Genomic DNA, 21,881 nt, shown 5'->3' on the forward strand with positions numbered 1-21,881 from the left:
TTTTTTTTTTTTTTTTAATAAAGAGACTTTAGTACACCTGTTGTGCATCTGAGTCCTGACTTGAGCCCGGCCTGACACACTATTTATATAGGCTATTGCCGCAGTTTTTTTTCCTTTTTGTATTAGAGCAATCTGCTCAGTCCCAACCGTCCCAACGCTTTCACAGCCTGGTTTTCGGGCTCATCCTATGATCCACTAGCGATTTAATGCACGGGTTTTCTTAGGCTTCAGTCCAGGGGCCCCGCAAAATGAAGGGCCTCTCATAATGAGAGTCTCATTAGCCGTTAAGTATTTTTTTTTCTTTTTCTGTAATATAATAAATAAATGTCAGTAGGCTATGCTATTGCTCAGCACCAAACGGGAGTCAGAAGAGTTAGTTGACTATTTGGTAAACATACTGGAACATTTGGCAGCTAAAAAGACACATTTTGTGTCTGGAGTCGCTAAATAAAAGCACAGCTACAAGATGAGAGATGCCAACTGACTGATGCTCCAACTGCTAGATGTGTAACCGTTTTCTAACAACTTCACCCTAACAACTTTATAAGGTGATACGTTGTGTTTACAGTTTGTCTCAACTGCCACACGGTGGCAAAAAAAGAGTCTGGAATTACAGTTATTGTATGTCCTTTACAAATACATAATATTGTCTAAACTACACTGTAAACAGGAGCTGTAAGCGTAAGTCTGTAACTGTATAAGCTAACAAGAGTGGGAGTTGACTTATTGTCACAATTCTTGTCGTCTTGGTAATGACACTATGATAATATAAATGTAGGCTACATTGGATATTACTGTTACAGGTGAGTCGCTTTAACTGAACTGAGGGTTTTATAGTGTACCGTTGAAATAATAATTATGCATTTACAGTATTTATCTTTGAAAACATATCTGTGCGTCAAAAGCACTGCTGCCGAGTGAGACAGCGTCAGTCGGTGCCCCGACCTTTTTCACCAACAGCGCGTGACGTGAATTACTGCGCGTGGGGAGAGAAAATCCTCCTGACATGGTTGCGACTGTTAAAGACAGAGATACGTTTAGGCGCCGTTCAGTTGTGTGGGACACTGTGTGCACAGACTGAGCTTAAGGGTTGTATGGCAGATAGCCAAAGGTTTTTTTTTTCTTTTTTTTATCATGAAACCTGTAAAGAAAATGGACGTGGGGCTCACTTTTCCTCCCCTCGCGCACAAGTCGAGCGCGCGCCACATCCCAGACTAGTCTCCGGAGCCAGCAGTGCCTCCTCCGGGACTCTTCAACTCCAGGAGCAGCGATGTCACGGTACTCATTTCTGACAATATCTGTGTGTGTGCAAGAGGAGGACCTGAATGGGAAAACCACGCCGCATCCTTCTCACTGCGCCGCGCAGCTCAGTTCTGGACTAGTGATGAAACTTTCTAATAACCTGAAGCTCTTACTTTATGTCGCGCCGGCAACAGAGGGGCTGATTACATCGAGCACAGGGCTGCTTTAATTTAAATGAACGTATAGTTCATATACACTGTAGGAGATGAAGGCAGACCGACGGACTATGAACTTGTTCGTGTGGATTTTAAACTTCTTCTTGTGCTGGACTTCTGTTGATGCACAGGTAAGGACAAATTATATATTATTCTATAAGCAAAACGCTTTGACGCTGTAGCAGTCGCTGTTTTTTTCGCTACCTAACTCTATAGAGTCTTGGGCTATTTTGTCCAATTTTGAACCCTTTTCATCCTGCCTGTATACACCACTTAAAATATGTTTAAATGCCATGTTGGTATATTGTTTTCCAGCACAACCTCACCTGTATCAACATTTTGAACCAAAAAGAAAAACCAACATAAATGTCATCTTGTGATTGTGTGTGAGCCTGTCATCCAACTCCAACTGTTTTTTGACTGTATTTTATTTGTCTCTTGTGTGTTAAGCGTAACAATTTTGGTCATTTTGTGTATATCTTCGTAATTTTGTATCTTTGTAAGTCATTTTGTGTCTTTTCGGTTATTTTGTGTCTTTCTTAGTCCTTTAGTCCAATATAAAATGTGATTTTGAATCTTTTTTTTTAACTTTCAAACACTATCTTGCTCAATAAAAAAAATTGAAATGTTGCATATGTGAACAAAGGTTGCAAGTATAACATATACGAGGGTTACATCCAGTTCTATAATTTTATACAAAATATATTTGGCCTTGTCTCCAGTTTTACTTGGTATATTATCATCAAGCTGAAACTGGCCTCATGGAGTTTACAGCCAGAACTTTAGAGGTAAATTTACACTAGGGCTCCACGCTGCTTTGTTTTCTAGTCTGGATTTGATGAAGAAGTCATGCTTTGGCGCTTTTGGAGACTCCAGAGGGTAAAGTCATGCTTTTTTGCCCCACAACTATTTTCTTTTTTCAGCCAGGCATAATATGTTATCATATTGCCCTTTATTTCCAAAGAATCACCAGCACAAAAGCTGGGGTTCGCATATGAACATAATGTTCAGTAACGTGGGAACCCCTGAGTATAGACACTACAGTATAGCTATAAAGAACTGATGTTTCTGTATGGAGTAACAACAGTGTACTTCACCATATTCTATCATATTAGTCTTTCTTTCTGTTATATTGACATATTAGTCCTTTTGATGTATGAAAAAGTGCATAAAAAGCAGTGTATGTCTCCAGTCTGACCTGTTGATATCTGGACTGCTGGACTTGGATTTGTCTCTTTTTTTTGATGGCTTTTTTTTTTTTTACATTGTCACAAAAATGGTGCACTACAGAAAAGTCTGATTGCATTTATAATAAGATTGACTTCTCAGGAACTGCTTGTTCCTGATTTAATGAGTTGCGTCAATAACCATTGTCTGCCAAATTGTCTCACATCTCTGCCAATCTATCTGCTTTACAGCAATAGACGGTGGCCTCTGTTTTTATCTAACAGCTCATCTAAATGATCAAAGTACCTTGTTCTTACATAATTGCAAACCATGAGCCTTGGCTGAGTAAAAGTCTGTCAAGTGAAGCACAAGAGTTGCAGGGTGGATAGTTGCAGACCTGTCAGATTTTCACAATAGAGTGCGACATGCATAATGGTTGTTGTTGTGTTGCTATTTTGAATTGAGGGCAGGAGAGATTTCCTGCATTATCAGCACCATGGATAGCACCTTCAGTTTGGGAAAAGCTCTGGTGATACTACATTTAAATATTGATGTTTTTCTATTTTTTATAAGCCCCGGATCTACACTGATCTAGAATGTGACATTTTGCATCCATTGCGCAATTTCAGATTACTCACTAGAGCTCTAAGCTTCTTTCTACACATTATAAGAAAACTTTCTGCTGAGATTGAAATGTCAAGGTTTCGCAGCTTGGGGAAAAAAAAAAAAGATTCTGAAGCTTGTATACTGCACCAACAGTTTGTTGTTATTTATTGTTGGACAGCAACAGCTGCTGTGTGCAAACTTTTTTTCATGTAGCTCATCTTTTAAATGGCTTTGTTGCGTAGGTGCTACCATTGACAGGTGACAGCTACTAGGCATGGGCAGTATTATGATATACCAGAATATTTAGAAATCTCAATGGTATGATTTTCAGTACTGTTAAAAAAAACAGATGGTCCTGTTTGATGGAGAGATCTGTATGGAGGTGATGTAGGGCACATCACACGCCACCAGAGGTCAGTCTCTACTGGTCACATAGTTTTTCCAATCCACTTATGATGAAACTTTGCCCAGTTCCAACGAAAGCCTCAATGACGACTGAATTGATACCATTTACTGACTAGATAGCTAGCTGCTAGCAACCCGCTCATCCAGCCACTTCACTCTCCTTCCAGTAAAGTGTAGACTTCTAGTGGCGGGGAGGAATAGATGGACTGTTGCTGCTGGCCACCAGCTGGTTTGTGGGCTCATTTTCTGCAACTACTGTAACATGACTAACTAGCAGACAGTTGGCTACTTAGCTAGCTTGCTTTCATGTTACACTGGTTACAGAAAATGAGCCGAACAGAGTTGTTTCTCATCCGACGATGGAAATGTTCTTTTACTGACACTGACAGTGTGAACACACTAGCACCATCAAATTGTACTTGAATTATCAAAAGTTAAAGTACTCATTATGCAGAATGGCCTCGGATTGCTTATTATATATGCTAAATATATTATTGAATTATTATTATTGATGCATTTATGTAAGAAATGATTTCATTTTCTCAAGATGAGGCTCATTATCAAATTAATATAGGATTATGAGGTCTAATTTTTGTCTAACTTTAATTTTTATCTTGTTTTTTCATGTTAAATCTTGACCTGAAAAGTAACTTAGGCTGTCACTTAACATGGTGGAGTAAAAAGTACAATAAAAATAAAGTACAAGTAACTCAAAATTGTATAGTACAGTAATTGAGTAAATTAATTCAGTTATATTCCAAACACTTCAAAAGTGTATGGATAAAACATTAAGTTGTGACACTAGCTTGCTAATATCACCAACTTTCCATGCTCCCCTGTATGACGTGGAGCTTCAGGTGCTGGCGGCATTATGGTTGGGCCCAGTGTACGTGCTGCCCTCGCTGCAGTGACAAACAGCTGGTTAAATGTCAACAAAGTTTCTCTGTAATTATTCAAACCCAGCAAGACTTGTCAGAGTAGGTTCATTGAATATTAGAGGCACAGCATTGTAAGCCAGAAAATGTCATACATGCTACAGGAATTTATATCAACAGCAGCTCAGCTTTTATGTTTTTTTTATTACACAAATACTGTCATAGGCCTATACTGTTTTCCCCAGTGAAAACAGCATATGAAAGTTGACTACTTCAATGAAATTATATCAGATTTTGCCTGTAGGCATCTTGTTATTTGCATAAGATCCTAGCACTTTCCATGAGAGAAGAAACATGCATATCGCATTTTAATGAAGCATGTTTTGAACTGTTTTGAAAGGTGCCTAGAGGGTGTCTTTAATAATGATCAAGGTCAATATATATGTGGAGTGAACCAATAAAGTTGGACCCTTAAAATATTGTGCACAATTGGCCTTGGTTTAACATGTGTGTTTCCAGAAGATTCTTCCTGAATATTAGTCACTTTGGAAACATTTTCCTGAATGTGGCGTTGTCGCTATACACACATACTGTAAACACTATTCAATCAGTTGTACACAATGCTGACATTTTTACAGAAATGCATAAACTTATTGTGCACCACCTCTTTCTATAAATACTCTTTTGTGAGTTAAAACTAAGTCAGAGGTGACCCCTTCATTATTTTATGATAAACTGAGACAGCTAATCAACTTCAACAGTAACTTGTAGGATAAGTTAGACAGCCAGATCAACAAATATCCATGCTGGGATGACTAGAACGGTGAATTGAAATGCACACTATTTTCTTATCTCATTATACAGCCCTGTCTTCGGAATAGTTTGTGTTTTGAAGGAAACCCAGTTTATGTTCACCAAAAACAGTTCATTAGGTGGTCTTCTGCTGTGCAAGAGCCACATGGAGATGGTAGGGGCTAATGGTGGGTGTACAAAGCAGACCATTTTAAATCCAGAGACTGGGTTGGCCAAGTAAGCAACATATTCAGTCATAAATCTGGAGTAAGTTCAGGCTTGCCTGTCACATCAGTTTAGTTTTTATTAAATTGGCAGCCAAACATGTGGCAAACATCACTTTTAAGCATGCACATCTTAACAATGGTGAGATAATCTGTACAGGAGAATGAGTAGGCATGCTTAACAGTCCGTCAGATATTTAATTTTACACGGTTCAGAAAACTTGACTTGGTACGATGAATAAAATGCAATTCTCCTTGACAGGCTGACAGGTTATGAGACAGCATGAATCCATAATGACGTCTATATTCAAATGCAGTGCATGTATGGAATCAAAATGAGCAATTGTCAGCCCTATAGACAAATAGATATGGTAAATGCTTTAAGGAAATGCCTTCAGAACCAATTCAGTGTCTGAATCTGGTGTGTAATACAAAAATACCTAATTCATTAACGCTCCTACATTTGCTAATTGATTTGACATTACAGCTTTGGCTTGTGTGCTCTTCTCATTTGTGGCCAGAGGGCAGACTTAGCATGAGCTGACTTGCACAATGCCCAGGATTTCAGTGGTTAATTAATCCTCACCTCAGAATAAGACTGAGTGAAAGAAAATCACCCTGAACGTTTTAAGTGATAGAACGGGAGTTTTATTCCATTTAATCATGACTTAGGAAACCTCTAACTGTGTGATAATTGTTTAAGGTCTCATGTCCTACAGTTGCTGTTATAAAGGTTTGGGACTGTTCAATATTATGGATGTTTCTTTTGTCAGACACAGGGACAGTACAGCTCAGTGAGAATGTGGTCACTGATGTTGTCTTCCTACTGGGCTTTTTATTGTTTCTTATATCCATATTAACAGATGCAATTTTAGATGGAGGTCAGGGACATGAAAATCACTTTTAGGGGTGAAACGGTACACGGTTTTATTTTTTCACTCAACTCCCTCCCAGTCTGTCTGGTGCACTATTTCAGTGGAAGCACACTGGAAACAAGAGGTGATCTGTTTCAAAAGTACGATTTCTCACACACACACACACACACACACACACACACACTAATACCACTGTTAATTCACCATCTAAGTTTTTTCTTTCTTTCTGTTACAGATAGATAGGCATGTTTCTCTAGCGCCATGCTGGCATTGTTTTGAAGTAAAGAGGGATGTAAAATGTACACACTGTAGTAAATCGCAACTTGCAGTTTACGTGTTTATTTATTTTTATACCGTATACTCTCCGTGCAAATTCATGCACAGAACTGTGACGTCCGTACTGTGTCGGTTCGATATGAATACATGTCCGTACCACCCCTAAAAGTTGTATAATCGGAGCTAAATGTGCTGAATGCGAGTATTTTTCAAATAAAAATATTGACACATTTGTTTCACTAAACCAAGCCTTGACTGCTTAGATTGAAGTTTGATGCTTGTCTTTCCTCTCATGCAAAATTGTTGAAAAGTCCTTTTTGGTTTTTATAATTTCCAAATGAATATGTCATTCACTCTTTCCACTTGCAGCAGGTTATTTTCAGCCAGTGATGAACAACAGTTTTCGAGACTGCCCTCCCTAAAAAATTGACCTCATATGTTGTTTGTTCAGCAGCTCATTCCCCCCAAAAAGTTCACGTTTATTGTTAGGTGGTGCCCTCTAGTGGCTGTACTATTGACAGAAGTGACAGAAGCCAAATTGGAAGTGAGCATAAAGAACGACATGGTCCACAAAAAACACAGAATTTTATCAAGGACTAAAAGTTAACATTGTTATTTAAAGTTAGGTTTACTTACTTAACTTCCGTGCGTGGCTAAAAATTGTATGTGAAACATGATGTCAAATTCTACATCATGTTTTACATCACCTATGTAACTACTACTTGGTCGTATTAGAGGTTAGGAACAAACTACATATGTGGTTGTATAGTTTGGAGGGGTGTTGGTTATATTTATTTCAAATGTCAAATGGAGGAAGTATTCTTGAGTTAAAAGTTTGTTTTTAAAAACATTGCATTTTGAAATAAGGTAAAACTTTCTGTAAAAGGAGCTTTTTTCTCTTTTCTTCTAAACTAACTGACAGGTGGTTTGACAGATGGGGCTGTTATGGACACAGACATACTTTCCTCTTCTCCCTTGTGACTTTAACTGACTTCATGGTGACAGGAATGACACTCTTGGGTGGGTTGCAAAAATGTCTTTTGAGACTCAAACATAGTTTTAGTTACCTTTTGACTTTATTCTTCTACTCCAAAAAATCCACAATACCAACTAACTGAAGTCAAGATCTTAAATAGCACTGAAAATGATTAACTGTTGATAAATATGTGAAATAATTCAGAAATAACAGTAAAAGCCAAAAGGCATCTTTGGCTCGATTGTAGCATGAAAGGATGGTAGCACATATATATATATATATATATATATATATATATATATATGTGTATATATATATATGTAGGGACCGCTATGGGCGCGAGATGAGATAGACGTGTACGAGAGAGCCTCTGCTCCCTCATACAAGTTAAACAATTTAAAGATACAAATTAACGAGAAGAACTTTTAAAGGCTTGATACTCGGAGATGCTTAACGGAACGATGGGGAGAACTAATAAAAACAAACACTCACCTTTCTATACCAGACACTCTTCAGTCAGCAGGCATGAAAATCACTCACCTTTTGAAAATCACTCACCTTTCTGTTTTTTTGAAGCCAAAACAGGTGACCTACGTGAATCGTGCAGATTCGATGAGACATTTTTTTTTTTTTTGGGGGGGGGGGCGGGCGGTGCTGGCTGGCGAGCGCGTGGAAATATTAACGGGAATGGCAAGCTGTTCGCTGAATTTGGTGAGTGATGTTTTCAATCATTTTTATATTTTCTGGTATATCTAAGTTACCCAGGAGCTCTGTTGACATAGGCTTAGTTAATGTTAGCTACAGCTTGATGATTTGAGTCATTGAACACAGCGAGAAAACATTACATTAGCTGCTAGCCAGCTAAAGCTCCGGTGGAAAATTATTAGCTAACGCTACTGTTAGTTAGATATTGTTACTGAAGTTAGCTTCGAGCTTGCAAAGCTAACGGTAAATCACAGAAAAGAAACACTGGTTATATTGCTTCTTTCTAAATTCTCTATAACTTGTATTTCCAGGACTTGTGGATGCTATTGAGGTGAGAGGACTGGCAAGGCTGAAGGTGAAGTGGTCCAACTTTCTATCAATAAGGCTAAACTAGAGAACACCTTAGTAGCAGTGGTATTGTCTATGTGACATGCAGGTATAAGCCTTATATACTCGCTAGATTTTTTTTTCTTCATATATCCACTTGATGCGCGAACATACGTAACAACGGCTCTTAAGCAACTGGCAGTGGTCAGCAGGCCAAGAAACAGACTGCTGAAGGAGAGAAGAGGGCAAGGCTGAGACATGTGGCATCACTGGTGGTCCAGGCAAAAAAAAGAAAAAATGATCAATGTCCCTTGAAAAGTGATTATAACAATAAAAGATTATTGTTCTTCACTTTCTTCTTGTATTATTATTTGTATTATTCTTCCAGGGCATAATTTAGAAACTCTGTTCAAATTCATATTTGTATTTCCTTGTACAAATGTTAAGTCTATTGTTATTGTCATTATTGTGTGCCTTTTAATTCAATGTTCAACTCAATACAGTATTTTTTTTGGAACATGTGCTTGGCTTATTAATGCATCCACTCAACTCATTTGGCTACTGTGAAATTGGCAAAGTGAAACTTTGATTCAAAATCAAACATCATATATTTTTCTGCATTTCTAATTGATGGTATGTTTTGATAATGGTGGAAAACACTTATCACCCCCCCCCCCCTTATTTTAATAAAAATAAATAAATATATGTATATAGATATATAGATAAATAAATACATTTTGGCTGTCAATCATGATGGAAGAATAGAAAAGTTACAGCATGTCCCCTATCTCTTGTGGGGGTTATGCATTAAGCCATTTTGGTGCTCTTACCACATATACTGTAAATGTCAGAGACCATGTCGCCCCTTGCGCACCCTTCTCACCTTTTTCACCCCTGACCCGTTTTCATGCCTGAGTCAGATAGAAGTGAGTACAGACAAACAAAGGTCTGAGTGGGAGTCTGAGCTGGGAGTCCCCCTTTCTACAGAATACTGGGACACATGTCTTTTGAATCTTCATCGTTGCTCAATAAATGCTAGGCATAAACTAATTCAGTTCTTTTATACACAGTTAATTATACACAGATTACATTACTCAAAGCTAAAGATCAACAAAATGTATCCTAATATATCAGCATTGTGTAACAAATGCCAGAACTAGGTTGGAACACTCACTCATCAACTCTGGACGTGTCCCAGTCTTCACTCATTCTGGTCTTCAATATTTGATTTTTACTCAAAGGCTTTTAAAAGGAGGTGTGAACCCTGCCCCTTGGTGGCCATTTTGTGGTCAGCGGGTGATTCGACTCAGTACTCTAACAGTCCAAAGTCTGTACAACAGTCTCTCTGTTTTGGTCCCATTTTGGCTAAAAGACTTATCCTAAGACACTGGAAGTCAGATAATGTTCCTTCAATTGAAATGTGGATGAGGGAGCTCAGTGAGACCTTATGTATGGAGAAACTCCGATATAAAAACGCAGACAGGCGGGCAATTTTTGATAAAGTATGGAAGCCTGTACTAAAATTTCTGAAGGACCTGAGAGAGGTTCATGTTTAAATTTGAATGATTCCAATTATGTGATGATACTAACTGGAAGCAGATCCTTCCCTCTGCCATAATGTATGGATTTCATCTGATGCCAGACGCAAAGCTCCATTTTTGTCTTAGTTGCTGCTGTTGTCCTATGAATCTCCAGTTCAGGTCTGCACTTTTGTTTTTCTTGTTGCTGTTGTTTGGCCACTGTACCCAAGCTGTGTGGGTAATCCGCCATATTGTCATATCCAATCTATTTCTGTTTAACGATACTGCCGTGTTGTAGTTTGTTTTGTTTTTTGTTGGTTTGTTCGTTGTTGTTTTTGTTTTGTTTTTTGTTTTAACTTTTATTCTTTTCTTTCTTGTATACCAAAAAAGCATATAAAACTATGATTGCTTTGTGAGAGACATATATTCTATCAATGAACAATGTGAAAAAAAATAAAAAAAAAAAAAAAAAAAAAAATATATATATATATATATATATATATATATAAATGTGCAATGTTGTTTCTCTCTTTCTTTCATTGTTTTTGTTGTCACAACTTTAATCCATTTTGTAGCCACAAACATGTTGACCTGGCCCACAGCAGGTGGGATATGGCAAGATATCCCAAATGTTATTGAAAAGCCAAAGGCAAAGGGAGAAGTATACACATACAGATGCAGGGTGTCAGATCTGATCTTATTTGTTGTGCTCCACAGATGGGGTTTGATGGTCCTCTCTCTGCACAGGAGCAGATGTACATCCTTTATGAAATCAAACTACAGTGCTACCAGAACCTCTCCAACAGTGACCCAGGTACAAAACACTGAAAGTTAGTTACCCAAGTAAAGTACAAGTACCTCCAAATTGTACTTGGGTACAGTACTTGAGTAAATGTACTTAGTTACATTCCACCACTGATCTAAACACATATTTTTGTTGGGTGGTTTGCAATCCCACATTTATTTGCATTTTTACTAACCTCATATGTAAATATTAATACACAGGGCAGTGTTTAATTCCAGTATTTTCCCAAAGACTACAAACATGGCCCTGCTGTTCTCCTCTTTGTTCCATTCTGAAGAAATATTTACACATGGCTTGAATCGAAAGCTCGGCAGACAACCCCTGCTTTGCTAGGATCACAAAGATATCATTGGACAATCAATGTTAGAGCGGTTTAGGAGATGGCCAACTAAAGAAGCGTGATATGGCCTGATGTACACCAAAGCTGTAATTACTTCCTGACAGAAACACTGTTGGCTTGAAACCTTTCAGCTTAACTGTTTTTTAAACTTGTATGAGACAGCATGCAATCATCACAGTAACAGCAAGAAGCCAAGCAATTACTACCTCCAAATGTAGCCTTTTTTACTGATGGTGAAGTGTGAATTATGACTATGACTTGATTGAATAGAAAGAGCAGTGCTTTTGAAAGTTGTTTTACATACATAAGTATAGTCATTTGATGGTTGGAGTAGAGAGGACATGAGTCAGAAGAGTTGCACATTTTTTTAAGGGCATTGCTTTTGTAAAATCCACTGACATCCATTAGTTTCTGTTGAAACAGATGTTATCAAGATACACTATATGGACAATATCTGGCCACACCTGTTAATAACTGAGTTCAGCTGTTTCAATCAGACCGCTTGCCACAGGTGTATTAAGTCAAGCATGCCACTGTGATAGGATGCCAAGTCTTACATCACCAAGTCCAATGACAAGCATCGGATGGAGCAGTGTAAAGTGCATCGTCACTGGACTGTGGAGCAGTTAAAACGTGTTTTGTGGAGTGACGAATCACGTTTCTCTGTTTGGCATTCAGATGGTCGAGTCTGGGTTTGGCAGATGCTTGGAGAACGTTACCTGCCTGACTGCATTATGCCAACTGTGAAGTTTGGTGGAGGAGGGATAATGCTATGGGGCTCTTTTTTCAAGGTTTGGGCCTGACCCCTTAACTCCAGTGAAGGGCTAAGTTAAAGCTTTGGCATTAAAACACATTTTGGACAATGCTATGCTTCCAACTTTGTTGCAACAGTTTGGGGAAGGCCTTTTTCTGTTACAACATGACTGTGCCCCAATGCACAAAGCAAAGTCCATAAAGACATGGTGTGATGAGTTCAGTGTCGAAGAACTTATCTGGCCTGCACAGAGCCCTGACTTCAACCTCATCGAGCACCTCTGGGATGAACTGGAATGGAGATAGTGAGCCAGGCCTTCTTGTCCAACATCAGTGCCTGACCTCATAAATGCTCTACAGAATGAATGGGCACACATTCCCACAGAAACAATCAGAAATCTTGTGGAAAGCCTTCCACAAAGAGTGGAGGCTGTTATAGCAAAAGGGGGACTAACTCCATATCAAAGTGTATGTATTTGAATTCAATGACATTAAAATCCCTGTTGGTATAATGGTCAGGCGTCCGAATACTTTGGTCCATATAGTGGATTTAACTGTGAGCGTGTAAGTAAATAGGACAATAAACATACTATGAATAAGATAATTTGTAGTATATCACTTAATATCTCATTCACTATGTAAATGATAAAGGCATATTTTTTTACTTTATATAGACCAACAACAGATTCTTAAACATGGTCGTAAACTTTCTAGCATCTAATAAATGTAAAAATATTAGCATTCATCTCACGCTTAGACAATTAATTTCAGAGAAAACTGTTCTTGGAAGATATAATTCACATCCTAGACATTGTTAACTTTCCCACCCCCCTAGTTTAGACACAATCGCCTCCAGTCTTGATTTGGTCATTTTAAACTATGAAAATCCTTTTTTTTTTAACCTTCTTTTATTCAGTGTAGTTTCACCGAGAGCACTGCTATGTTTCACAAGAACGCCATAATCACATTCACACAGTGACACACTCATACCTGGGAGCTGCCTGGTAGTCCATCCATATATCTGGCCACTGAGCAGCTTCACTGGAGCGATTGGGGTTCAGGATCCTTGCTCAAGGACCTAGTTACAACTAATATAAATGCCTGCAGTCTTGATTTGGTGTTTTTAAGCTATGAAAATCCTTATTTCCATACTTTGGACCCTGCAGTTTATAAGTTTGACACCCCTGGTTAACTGAAAATCTTAAAAATGACTATTGACCAGATAGCAGATGACAGTATGTTAACTTTATCTTTCTTATACTCTTGTCGCTGTAGATGAGGTGTGCCCTCCAGACTGGGACGGTCTTATCTGTTGGCCCCATGGCGCCTCTGGGCATGTTACCAAGGTTCCCTGCCCGTCTTACATCTATGACTTCAATCACAAAGGTTATTATAGGTTAATTTCTTTGCAAGTGAACCATCACCACACTGAAAACTAGAAGATTACAAGTAACTTTAAATAAAGAGATCACTTCAGGCTATTTATGCTGTTGATATGTTGTAATGCTGTATGGTATCTTTCAGGTTACTTAATTGAACTGAAATATAAAAAATTGATGATTTTGCATTTATACCATGTTTTAAAGCATTATGTTTTGAAATGTACATTTTCTGCCTTGAATAATTAGCATACCCTTATGAAATATATCACTGAAGATGCATTTATCAGAGGCATTTATATGTTTGAAGTGGTGCCTGTCCATGCATTGCTTGTTTATATTCTCCAAACTGTGGAGCTGGGGGTGGAGCATTTATACCCACAAGTTCTCCAACCTAAACGACAGAATAGGTTGTGTGTCAGTACGACCCGTTACGACACATGTACGTTTCGTGGCTTGTGGTAGATCGGCCCGTACTTAAAATAGCACACACGTCATTATGCATACATGTACGGTTCGTGCTTGTAAAAAAGGGCTGCAGTTTCTGTGAATTTATGTTATAAAACCACTTACCTAGGTTTAGGGCAAAAAATATATAAAATACAGTTTAAACAGTAAATAAATGTACATAACTGCCCGAAGTGAAGTAGTTACAAGGGTCATGTGACTACCGCAAGTTTCGAAAAAAATGTAAGTTACGTTCAAAAACGTGATTCATGTAACTTAAGTTAAAAATCGATTGCTTTTGATTTCACACAGGGCGCTGAACCCTGTTCTCCTGGGTGAAATTCCACCATTTGTTCGCTCTGCCATCCAGATTTCCTACTGAAGGTGGGAATCCGCCTAAAACTTTGCTTCGCCGTCAATCACTACTACGTCACATTGCAGTGGACGGTGTAATATATAAATATAGCTCGTATTTCGCTGCCTGTACACACAACCTATATTGACGTTTTTTAAGGAGAGCACAGGCTGCTTCATACATGTGTAGCGATAACACAATCCTTGCTTATCTCACCTATGGAAGCCTCCTCTCTCCTCGATCCTCGACTCCTTTGAGGGGCATTTAATGAATTGGGGCGTTCGCTCTCCGGGCCAAGTGAGAAATGATCGGGGGATAGGGATGAAAAGAGTCAAGGAGGGATATTGAGACATAACCCACGACACTGAAAATGGTGCTGGAATGGAGCCATCATTAATTTTACTATGCCTGTGCTTTACTAGTCTGACGTGCCAAAATATGTCCTATGGGGATGATAAACATGACATTTTTCCACCCTAACAGGTGAAACAGGGAGATGTCAATCAATCATTGTCTTTACACACCCACACAGTCCAAAAATAATTTATACGTTCAGCTGTGTAGGATTAGCATTTGAGTGAAGGTACTGTAATATATCAAGGCGTTTGAAATATCACTTTACGCGACTGGTGGGAAAATGCTCCAAATGCTCCAAATCCATTAGATATGCTTGCATGGTAAGCTTTAATCATGAGTTTTGTTTGCTTTGTACATGTCAAAAATTATGTCGAAGTATGTGTTTTCAGGGCATGCTTACAGGAAGTGTGATGTCAATGGTTCCTGGGTGTTCGTGGACCGCTGGAACAAAACGTGGACCAACTACTCAGAATGTCTGCGCTTCCTTCAGCCCACTGATGAGGAAGGGAGAGTAAGTACAACTGGAAAACATTTAGGGCAGCAGTTGATTTTATTTTAACCCTGTTGTGAGTCTGACCCTGTCACTCAAGCTAACCACACCCACTCTCTAGCAGACATTGAACCATAAAAGTGACCATTAGTTTTCAGGCTGTTTAATATGTTATACAATACCTATAAAAAGTATTAACTCTCCTTGGATGTTTCACCCTTTTGTTGCTTTTACACATGAAATCATGGTCAATATAATTTGTCTTTTCTGACACGAATTTGCAAATAAAAAAAATCCTCTTTAATATGACAGTGAAAACATTTTTTTAACAAAATAATGTAAATTAAGGAAAAATATATAATGTAAAGTAAATGATATTCAGAAATATTCACCCCCTTCAAAGTAACTGACCTCACAGTCACAGTTAGTGAAATGGAGATCACCTGAGTGCAGTTGATGTGTCACGTGATTCTAATATAAAAACATTGTGTTTATGCCACAAGATTCACAAGATTTCTGATCTGCAACAATTGCAACATGAAGACAAAGGAACACTCCAAGCAACTCAGATAACATCAGAAAAGATCATTGAAAAGTATAAATTCAGTTAAATCCATCATTAAGAAATTGAAGGAGTATGGCACTCCTCACAAACTGAGTGACCGGACGTTGTATATTTTTAATATTTATAGTCCAGAGGAGTTCAAAGTATTTTATATTATAACCATATATTTGTTTATATGGCCTATATAACTATTATAAATATTGTATTGTGAAAAAAAATAGTATTAGAGAAAAGTCTTAAAAGTTATATTATGTTTCCTCTGTAGTAGTTCTCCATAGATGTCAGATCTAGCAGTTTTTTTTAATGTTTTTTGGCAAAAGAAAAATGTGTTTATTATAGACAAAAACAATATATTTTTTGCTACATGTCCTGAATGCCGAGACTAATTTTTCTAATGTAGTGTTTAATGACTGATGACTACTGACTGACTGTGTCTAAAAGCGTTGTCTGATTTCGCCAGAAGGAGAAAAGGGTGAAAAGCATCCAAAAATGTGTCTAAGCGATTGTGGAAAAACTGTAGCAAGCATTAATGAGGGAAATTGCATTTTCTGAAATGTAAAGAGAGTAGAGCTGCTGCTCCACAGCAAAGATCTCATTTTTCATCAGGCAAGTGCATCCCCATTAAGATAAACACAGCAGTATAACTTCATTGATTATTGTAGAAACTAAAAGCCCACATGGAAGCACTTACAATCACTGAACAAACCAACGCAATCCATAAGTTAAAAAGCAACCTATAGGGACTGTCACAGGGGGAGTGAAATGTCAATGCGGGTGTGAAATATTTAGTTTCGGTGAATGATTTATGCCTACATACAGATTCATGCATCACTAATCTATTATCATCTTACAGTACCTGAGCTTATCTCACCTCCTAATGGGTACCAATGCCCCCAGGTTGGAACCACCTCTGAGGAAATGTGCTCTTCTTCCTCTAATGTAGTACTTAGCAGGCAGTGGATAAAGAAACAAACTATGTCAAGAAGAGTGAGAACACTCATAATGCCGAGTTGGCCACAGAGCCATGATTATCTGTGTGCTGTTGGTGTCCAATTGGGAATCAAGATCCGAATAATTTGCAGTGATTTGGTTTTATTCAAAAACAGGACAGACCAGAAGGCAAAAACAGAGTCCAGGTACAGGCAGGCAAAAACAGATAATCCAAGCACGACAGGAACAGTGCTTCAAAAACAGGCAGGATACAAAACCAAACAAAAACTTCCCCAAATCACTCTAATATAAACTTTAACTAAATTCTAGTCTCACTCATGTGGAAGTCAGGCAACATGCAAACTCTGTGACTATCTACTTTAGGGTTTAAATTCTCAAACTGATTGGCACAAATGAGAGACAGGTGAACAGAGAAAAATGCGGGAAAAGAACAAAGGCCAGGCCCCGGGCACATGACTAAAACACACGTCTGTGTAAACAAAATCAAAGTTCAGAATTGTCATACTTGACAGGTAGGGGGAGACAACACTAATTGTCCAAGTGGGAATCCTGACAGTTTGGCTTTACTGAACACAACTGCCTCCTGGGGATAGTCATTTGATCCATTGTTTAGCAGAACCAGACCTGATACTTGAGTCGCTAAAATAAACACTTACTTCAGACTTGACTGCCTGAGTACTCAACTCAACTTCACTTGAGACTAAAGAGTATGGAGGAGTGGCTGAAGTGGAGACATATCCTCTTCCAATCTTTTAATTGTGATCTGAGAGGAGACCATGTGACTCTTAAAAAAAGAGTCATAAAAAGACACTTGACAAGCCTCCCTCATGTAACTTTGCTCAGTTTAGGAAAACGACGGCTCTCTGCAGGAAGCTGGGATGTTTTGAGATGAACTTTCATGACCAGCTATTTATAGAAATACTACAATGTTTCAAACAGACTGAACATTTCAATGAGACTGCAATTTAAATCACATTACACTTAATAAACTATACATATATATATATAAACATACATACACATGGACTCTCTCCATACACTACTGATACACTACTGAAACACATAAAATCTACCTACTGTGCAATATTTTTTCAATGTGCAACTGTATATAACATCATATATGCTTTGGCAAATGAAGACTGTGCACCTCAGCTCCCTTTCTTGCCCATGTTTATATTATGTTGTATATCTTTACATTTACTTGCCTATGTTTATATTGTATATATATATATTTTTTTTATTATTATTTTATTTTATTTTTTTACTGTTTCACTGCTTTTTGGAGTCAGCTTTTAAATATCATTGTGCGTATAGTGAAAATAAAGACATTCTATCCATCTATATGAACCCTTATTGAATAACTTGACACGCTTTGTTTCATTCAAAAAAGAGTGTGTCTGTGTGGGATTTTGGTGATTGTGCAAGTAAAAAAAAATCTAAATTTCACTGACTGACTTGTAAAATATTCATCGCTGAAGCTTTAACTTCACCTTTAAGGACTTTTGACTGCTCACAAAATATGTATCTCCTTGGCTCCTTTTGAAAATGTATAAATTTAAGTTCAATACCTTTAAGCTCATTCAACTGCCCCTTTTGATACTCGACCTATTCATCTCAGTATCCATACTATCTGTCATCTGCTCTATGAAAATGAAAAGCAAAAAAGGGGGCTATCGCCATCTTTTGTTCATGGTATCGCCTGAATCTTAAGGCTCCTGGCAGACTGACCAGAGCTTGAAAAGAGGACGTTATCTTAGATTCCTGCCTGTTTTGATTAAACTCCTGATCATAGATTAGGGATTTAGGACTGCCACGTACATACTAAGACTTAATTCATCTACCTTTTCTTCTGTGTTAATTAACTTCAGAACTCTGGGGATTAGTGACTAAATCATTCTTTGATACGGCACATGTACAGGCCACACAGCATTAATATTCAATGCACCTGTTGCTTCTTCATCTTCTCCTGTCAATATGCTAATACAAAATTATTAGACCCTTGCCTTTCTTCTTCGTAGCATCCAGTTTATCCCAGCAGCTGCAAGTTATGTATGTGTTTCTTCTGCCACTCTATTTGACCTTAAAGAGTACACTGAAATGTTTGTCTCTATGTTCACAGCAAGACTTCTTTGAGCGGCTGTATATCATGTACACCATTGGCTACGCTGTGTCCTTCAGCTCTCTGCTGGTGGCAATCTTCATCATTGGTTACTTCAGGTAAGAGAGGGTTTTCTTATGTTTAAATTAGGCACATTAGTGGGCAGCTGCAGGAGGTGATCCCCTACTGAGCATCTACAGGTGCATCTTAATAAATTTGAATATCATAGAAACATTTATTTATATCAGTAATTAAATTCAAAAAATGAAAATAACACATTATATAGATCCATTACACACAGAACTAGGACTGCGCGCAGTACTGAACGGGCCCTCGCAGTACACGCATGTCGGGGCATGCTGCCGTCAGGGTTTGTGCGTTACAGGGGCCAGTCTATACCACCCCTATGAATGTCATTGCCTTAAGTCTTATGGTCTGGGCACAGTGGCATTTATTAAATTAAACTGCCGCCAGAGCGCCACCTAGGGGCCGATCAATAAAACCTTCGAGGGTTATCCTCAGGAGGGCATTGACAATAAGTATAGCAAGTTTGGTTTTAATCTGACCAACCGATTTGGAGATATAAAATACTTCAATTTAAAGAGCGCCACCTAGTGGTCATCACCCAAAATTTTGCACAGATCCTCAGGGGCTCATAGGGAAGTAGTAACCTGAGTTTCATGTCATTCAGACACACCAATGTGGAGATATGCAACACTTTGTGTTTTGTGTTGAAAATAGCGCCACCTGCAGGAAGTTGTTATTTAATAACTTGAGTATTCTTTGGGTAATCAAAATTCTTTTAATAACTTTTTGTCATGAGGGTCCATAGATGCTGTGTGCAAAGTTTGGTGCAAAACGATGAAATTGCCTAGGAGGAGTTCGAAAAAGTAGGTTTACGACATTTCGCGAATTTGCGAAAAAAAAACTCTAGGCGAAAATGGGAGTGGCCTATATCACGAGATTCAGCACAACTCAGTGAACGCGTGGATATAAGTTTTTTGAATGTGCGATGAAGTATGTGGGAGTTATTAGCCTTAATGCACTTTCCTTTATTATAGCGCCACCTAGTGGTGGAAATTCAGGATGACAATAGATTATAAAATTTTTCACCAGGTATGACTTATATTTAGTTTCATGAGTTTTGGGGTATGTTCAGGCAGTGAAATATGCGATCATTTGGGAAGAAGAAAAATAATAAAAATAAATAATCATTCGAAATACAATAGGGACCTCGCAGGTCGTTGCCTGCTCGGGCCCTAATAAAACATTTCATGTCTTAATTTATTTAATTTCTTCAAATAATAATTATGGCTTACATTTAATGAAGACATAAAATTCAGTGAAATTTGAATATTACAAAATACCAATTTTAAAAAGTATGTTTAATATGGAAATGTTGGGCTCTGAAAAGTAAATCCATCTCTATGCACTTAATACTTGGTTGGGGCTATTTGACTACTGGAAATGGACTTTTCCATGATATTCTAATTTATTGAGATGCAGCTATAAATATTTAGACTCAAAAAGTCTCAGTTGCAGACAATAAAAAATGTGTAATGCCTGATAACTATAGACCTTTCAGGTTCAGGATTCAGTGGGTTTTTTAAACCCTGGGGATTGTAATTTTCATGTCGACACCTGCACCATTTTCCTCTTTTCAGCCTTTAAAATCAGTTCCCTCATTTTCCTGCTGTGGTCCAATTGCACAATTCTGACTATGTGTTCACAATAACAAAATTGCAAAACCAAGGATACTTCAAAAGCCAGCATGCCAACAGTGCTGATGACGGGGGACACTATTGTTCCACAATACTGCATTCATTATGGCAATATGTTTTCCCGTTCCTCTGTGCTTGTGAAATAATGCAGAAATGGTAGCAAAAAGCAGATGTGAAGCAAAAGTCAAATCGAAATTAAGAGTTCACTGAAATACTGAGCAACAATTGTGCAGCTCAGTATCTCGAGAGGTCATGTTTAGGGTTTCCGTCAGTGTATAGCATGACTGTCAGGCTTAAGAATTGGGCAATCCTTTAAAAAATGTATTTTTTCATCAATCCAATTCTTTACCATCTGCTTAATTTAAAAGCAGCAAGCTACGCAAGATATTCCAGACTTTCCTCCTCGCAGCAACGTTTTCCTGCTCCTGAGATAATTAATCCTTCTAGTGTGTTCTGAAGGCACCCAGGAGGCATCCCTTTCAGATACCTGAGCCAAAAATGGGAAAATGTGTTTTACAGGTTGTGAACTCCGGTGTGTTGGTTGTGTGCATAAGATTAGCTAGTATGCGGTTGAGAGAGAGACGTGACAGTGAGTATGAAGATAGCAGTGACATTAAAGCTGTTAAAGTAGCAGTGCAGCGTAGCCACAGTTTAGGCTATTTGTCAGAAAAATAAATGCTCCTCAAGACCAAGTTCCCATCTCAGGCTAACCACCTGCTGATTAAAGTGAACGGAGTAAAGTAAAGTTAGCAACAGCTTTGGCCCAGGCTCACATAAGGTTAGGACCAGTTATTCTACTTTTACATTATATTACATTACATGACATGTCATTTAGCTGACGCTTTTGTCCAAAGCGACTTACAATAAGTGCATTCAATCCTGATGGTACAACCCTCAGACCACAGGAATCAAGTAAGTGCATATCTATGAATATCTATGCTTTTCTATATACATATGTTTTATTAAAATGTTCATAGATCATAGATAACATAGATCAGCAAAGTGATGGATCATATGGTGTCACACAGGTGTGAATGAACAACAAACACATACATGTTTGTGTGTCAATCGGTACTTTAAGACATCAAGCCTCCCATAGCTCCTGAGTAACTGTGTACACACAGAATAATAAGTGATATCACTTGGGTGCTTAGACTTGCTGGCACTAAGACAACTACAGTAGTATTATTGATTGAAATGTTTTGGTTTCACTTCAGAGGTTTGAGAATTGGGCTTGTAACCAGAGGGTCATTCATTCAAATCCCAGGACTGACATGTCAGGTACTGAAGCTCCCTGGAGCAAGGCACCTAACCCCCCCTTCTGAATCAGAAATGTGCTCAGAGGATGGTGTGTTCACTGGTGTATAAAGGATGTGTTAAATGCAGAGGACAAATTCACTGCTCTCTGTTTCATG

At 38.2% G+C, this 21,881-nt stretch overlaps 1 protein-coding gene across 1 annotated transcript in view; it reads left to right on the forward strand.

The window, feature by feature from the left end:
* Positions 1–508: 508 nt before the first annotated feature.
* The window catches only part of pth2ra (parathyroid hormone 2 receptor a), a 67,413-nt gene continuing 46,040 nt past the window's right edge, over positions 509–21,881 (forward strand). Inside the window, exons 1-5 of the mRNA XM_059343331.1 lie at positions 509–1,588; positions 10,923–11,019; positions 13,379–13,489; positions 15,031–15,152; positions 18,767–18,864. Coding sequence (XP_059199314.1) covers positions 1,508–1,588; positions 10,923–11,019; positions 13,379–13,489; positions 15,031–15,152; positions 18,767–18,864 — 509 coding nt within the window. The 5' untranslated portion in view covers positions 509–1,507. The remainder of the gene's footprint in view (positions 1,589–10,922; positions 11,020–13,378; positions 13,490–15,030; positions 15,153–18,766; positions 18,865–21,881) is intronic.

The sequence above is a fragment of the Centropristis striata genome, chromosome 10 (genome assembly GCF_030273125.1).
Source record: "Centropristis striata isolate RG_2023a ecotype Rhode Island chromosome 10, C.striata_1.0, whole genome shotgun sequence".
NCBI lineage: Eukaryota > Metazoa > Chordata > Actinopteri > Perciformes > Serranidae > Centropristis > Centropristis striata.